The following is a 5,000-nucleotide window of genomic DNA, read 5'->3' on the forward strand; positions in this document are numbered from 1 at the left end:
TCTCTCTCTGCCTCAGCCTTGGGAATTCATTCTCTCCCCTTCTCCTTCTCTTTTACCCCTTCCTTCTTCTCCTTTTCCCCCTTCCCTCTTACCTCTTTCTCCTTCTCCTTTCTCCCATCCCCCTTTCCCCTCCCTCCTTCCCCACCCCATCCACCCCAATCCCTTTGTCATAACACGCGAGATCTGTGATAATAGTGATAACTCGAACATGTTCCTTGCGCGTTTGCTGCTGGCTATTGGCGTGTACTGGTTCTGGAGAGGGCGAAAGGTTGAGAACTTTACGTGTATCTTCTCTGCGGACTTTGCACGCGCGCTACAAGACATCGTTGCCTGGCTGTATTGCTGTAACATGCAAATAACACTTTTTTATTTAGATATTTCATATATTGTGTATGTTAAGTGTTTATATCACCGTCTGTGCCTTGTTATCTATCTATACTTCCGTGCATTGATCTGTCTGTTTGTTCGTTTACCTTTATACGTATATAATGTAAAGTATCTATCTACTGTATTTGTATCTCTTTTTATTATCGATAGATATCTACTTACTCTTCATCGAGTTATATATTTCTATCAATTTATCTCTTTCTGTGTTTTTCCCTGTCACTTACGAAAACTAAAACGTCATTTTCTAATTCTTTGTTCATAAGGCTCAACTACATAGTTCGGCAGAGTAAGAAGCGAGGTATCGAATTTATGCGCGCAAATTTGTATCTTTGGCGCAGATAATGCTACGCTAAACCCTGTACTTTTTTTTCTTTTCTTTCGTTTTTTTAGAGTGATTACTGTGTTCACTCTCTGATTTAAAACTTGAGTCGAGATATCAAATTGGTGTGTACCGTTCATTTAGATATTAAGCTAGGTCACCTAATTGGTTTGTTTGTTTGAACGTTCCACATGGTTTAAAGATCATGGAACGATTGTTAAATCTATGATAAAACTAAGACCCAAATATTCGATTCTAATTCGTCTGAAAGTAAACCTTACAAAGACACAAAGCTCAAACAAGAATTAAAAAAGAGCATTAAAAGGAATATCATTCATGTCATCAAATCAAATAACAATTTAGAAAATGAAACCTCAAACAAAGGTGTGTAAAGGTTTAAAGATTAACTCCGAAACGTGTCCAAATACGTGCCTCAGTACCTTGCCTTTCTTGGATAGTCTGGAGGCCGCAGTATGTGGTGTGGTCCTTATAAGGCTATGCTATGCAATTTGCAACAAGCTGTTCTTAATTTCGAGCAATGTTTTTTGTGTGTGATGATTCCATTTGGTTTTACTTTTTGATTAATAAAGGAACTTTGTGTCTAAACCTGAGACGGATTGCTCGTCAGGTACTCATGAAATCTATCCCTTGACTTGACATCTTATCATAGAGGAAAACAATGTGAATCAAAACCACCGTTATTATACTTAATAAATCCCATCTCTCTTCTCTTCTATTTATCATATTTCGAATTTTTCTCATCCTACACATGTTCTAATCAAGTTTTTTTTTTTTCTTTTGTCTATAAACAGATGTCTCGAGTTGCTCTTATGGTCGTTGCAATGTTGGTGGTCGGGTCGGCGGTGGCAAGAGAGAGCAACAAGGTGAGGTTTGATCGCTTTTCAATTAAGGTTGTTAGTGAGATATATATGACCTGTCTGTGTTTGTTTGTTTGTTTGTATGTTTGTATGAATGCATGTGTGTGTTTGTGTGTGTGTGTTTGTGTGTGTGTGTGTGTGTGTGTGTGTGTGTGTGTGTGTGTGTGTGTGTGTGTGTGTGTGTGTTTGTGTGTTTGTGTGTGTTTATAATAGATTGATAGACAGATACATAGAGAGAGAGAGAGAGAGAGAGAGAAAGAGAGAACGAGAGAGAGAGAGAGAGAGAGAGAAAGAGAGAGAAAGTTATGAACAATTATCCTTTATTATATATATAATCAAAATAAACATTGTAATGCACGACTTGACCATAGACTCCGACCGAGAAAAAATATAAATACACATTCTTTACTCTCCTGACTTCAATAGACTCTTCAATTCCCTTTTTCTTTGGATTGAAAACTCTTACCTTCTGAACACAAGCAATTCACCTTTTCATCTTTGCTTATGGTATTCAGATCAATAGTAAATGTATTTTCTTCGTGTTTCCTTTGGATTTATTTATTTTGTTAATATATAAGTAGACAGATCTACCTTTCCTTCTCAAGCTAGGAGATAAGACATGCATGATTCCACAGTTTTCAAGAGATTTATTTAATTTGATTTTGTCAAAGCAAGAACGTACCATTAGATTATTTTTCTTTTATTCATCCAAAGCAAGACCATGCCATTAGATTGTTTTCTTTGATTCATAAAAAAACATGTTTCTATAAATTGGTTATCATTTGCTTATCAGATGTTTATGACGCTTATTTCTATCACTCGATTATCAATTAATGCTCTTTTTGTATATCGAAACTTAAAGCTGTCTATTCGATTGTCACCTTGTTAATACTTGCTCGTTCCTTGTTTAGTCCTTGCTTGATCCTTCCTCCTTACTCCCTATCGCTTGATGAGCTGCCTATTTGCTTATTTTTCCCTTCTTTTCGCTTAATCTGCGTTTATCACTTGCTTATCACCGTTTTTCACCTATCCAGTCCCTGCTTGTCGCTTGTTTATCTGCCTGCTCGTTTCCCCTTCATCGCCCTTGACCTCTGACCTTTAACCCCCGACCGTTGACCTCTGACCTTTAACCCCCGACCCTTGACCTTTGAAGGTGGACGACGCCCCGAAAGACACAGACGAGGACAATGTGGGGCGCTCGGGGGCCGGGTGCTGGTCGTGCAACGGCGGCGGCAACCAGGTGGACCCCGTCGACACCATCACGATCTCGAAACCTCTGCCGATAGGACTGGAGCACCTCGGGGGCGGCGGCGACGGCGGCCTGGGAGGGCTCGGAGGCCTCGGCGGTTTGGGCGGCTTGGGCGGCATAGGTGGCCTCGGTGGACTCGGTGGATTGGGCGGTCTGGGCGGCCTGGTGGGCGGGTTGGCGCCCGGGTTCTTCCTCGCGCCCATTCTCGGCCTCAACATTGCGGCCGTCATCTTGCTGGCTCTCATCCTCAGTAAGTCGCGCTGGATAGTTCTAAGCTGTGAAACAACGTGTCGTGGCTCAATAAATTAATATTCATTGGTAAACAAATAAATAAGTAATATAACTTTAAAAGCTAAATACAAAAAATAATAAATTCCTAAAATCCTAAAAAAAATCCTAAAAAAATCCCAAAATCCTAAAATACCCCCCAAAACCCCAAAATCCTAACGACATTCCAACCTTTCAGAGCACATTAAGAAGTTCGAGCCTTACGGTGATTATGAGGACTCCGTTACCTACTACGCCGCCACCCCCACCTACGTCCCCGCCGCCCCCGCACCCTCCACCTACCAATCCTACGACTCCTCTGGAGGATACTCTTCGGGAGGCTACAGCACAGGCACCTCCTACAAGCGCGCGGACTCTGCAAGGTCCCTCGAGAGTCCTTCAGCACTGCAGTTCCTCACCAAGATGGTCAGCGCCGCCATCGAGAAGTACACGCACGAGGACCTTGAGGAGGAGGAGGAGGAGTAGGGAGAGTAGGAAGGGCGTGTACTCCTCAGGAATCTGAAGGAATGGCGGGAGTAAATCCTTTGTGCGCGTGGGTTGGGTCAGCGCGTGTCTCCGCGTGGCGTGTGACATGTTCTGGAGGAGTTCGAGTTTTGTGGCGAAGATGGACGCGACGTAGAGAGAAGTGGACAAGGAACGGTTTCAGAGATGAACTTGACGTGAAGTGACGCGACGAGTGACGAAGGGACGTGAACTTTCGAGACTTGAAGTGACAGTGATGATGAAAATACTGACCGTCAGACTTTTTTCACTCTGTCTCTCAATCTCTCTTTTTTTTTTTTTTTTTTTTTTTGAGGAGGGAGATGGCGACATAATAAAGACATTTGACTAACCGTGAACAAATGAACACACATGACACCAGAAGACATTTGACAACTTTTGTTAAGAATCTCAAGTGACCGACGACTACCACGTACAACCAAGACAGAACTTGACGAACGAAGAAAAACTGAACTCCCACGAGACATATTTTTCACTCAAGACAAATGACTTGCAATTATAGACAACATTTAGTCTATGAACTTTAGACCGAGACGTTACCAGACCGAAAATGACCCCGTGAAAAGTTTTTCATGCAACCACGCAAGAAAAAAAATGACTCTGACAAATGACTACAAGATAAGTACTTCAGCGACACCTTAACTAGATAAAATTAAGAAAATCTCGTCACTTGATTTAAGGATACTCACCAGCTCATTCTTAATCATACGAACTATCCGTTATTCCATACCCTCATAGTTTTATTCGTCTTATTCCACACGTCGAAAGCATGCAGTTTAATACATATCTCCCCCACATACCCATACCAAACCAAATCTAATGCCGTGAGTATTTTGTTGTATATAAGAAGTTGGCATTTTGTCTTCCATACCTTTTTCCCACAATGCCTTTACTGGTTTAAGGGATGTCAGTCATGTGATAAATTCCACTCTAGGCTATATATATTGTATAGTATACATTTTTACCTGGAGAGGGAATCACAGTGGTACATATGATTTGTTATCTTTATTTTATTTTTTTCTTATTTTTGTCTTTTTTTTTACTTTGTTTTCCTTTTAATAGTCTGTGTCCTTTAAGTCTGTTTGTTTGTTTTTTTGTTTATTTCCATTTACAGTATTCCTGATTTCCATTGTTGCCATAGACAATATTCTTGTTTTCCTTCGTATGTTTTCATTTTTTTCTTCTCTGTTGTCTTTGTTTTCATTGTTCTTTGATATCTGTGTTTTCTAATATTTCCATGTTTTCATTCTTGTTTTCCTTCGTAGTAATGCATGATAATCTATTTTGTGTGTGTTTCCATAGAAGACGTCTTTGCATGCCTTTGTTGTCTACTGTTGTCCTGAATGACATTTCTGTTTTCCTTTGGTTTCATACGTAC

The 5,000-nt window shown here is 40.6% G+C and overlaps 1 protein-coding gene across 1 annotated transcript in view; it reads left to right on the plus strand.

Moving 5' to 3' along the window:
* The window catches only part of LOC113822561 (uncharacterized), an 18,826-nt gene that overhangs the window by 13,306 nt on the left and 520 nt on the right, over window positions 1-5,000 (plus strand). Inside the window, exons 2-4 of the mRNA XM_070131286.1 lie at window positions 1,519-1,590; window positions 2,738-3,083; window positions 3,300-5,000. The exon at window positions 3,300-5,000 is cut by the window's right edge and continues 520 nt beyond it. Of these exons, the coding sequence (XP_069987387.1) occupies window positions 1,519-1,590; window positions 2,738-3,083; window positions 3,300-3,586 (705 nt within the window). The 3' untranslated portion in view covers window positions 3,587-5,000. The remainder of the gene's footprint in view (window positions 1-1,518; window positions 1,591-2,737; window positions 3,084-3,299) is intronic.

The sequence above is a fragment of the Penaeus vannamei genome, chromosome 16 (assembly GCF_042767895.1).
Source record: "Penaeus vannamei isolate JL-2024 chromosome 16, ASM4276789v1, whole genome shotgun sequence".
Classification (NCBI taxonomy): domain Eukaryota; kingdom Metazoa; phylum Arthropoda; class Malacostraca; order Decapoda; family Penaeidae; genus Penaeus; species Penaeus vannamei.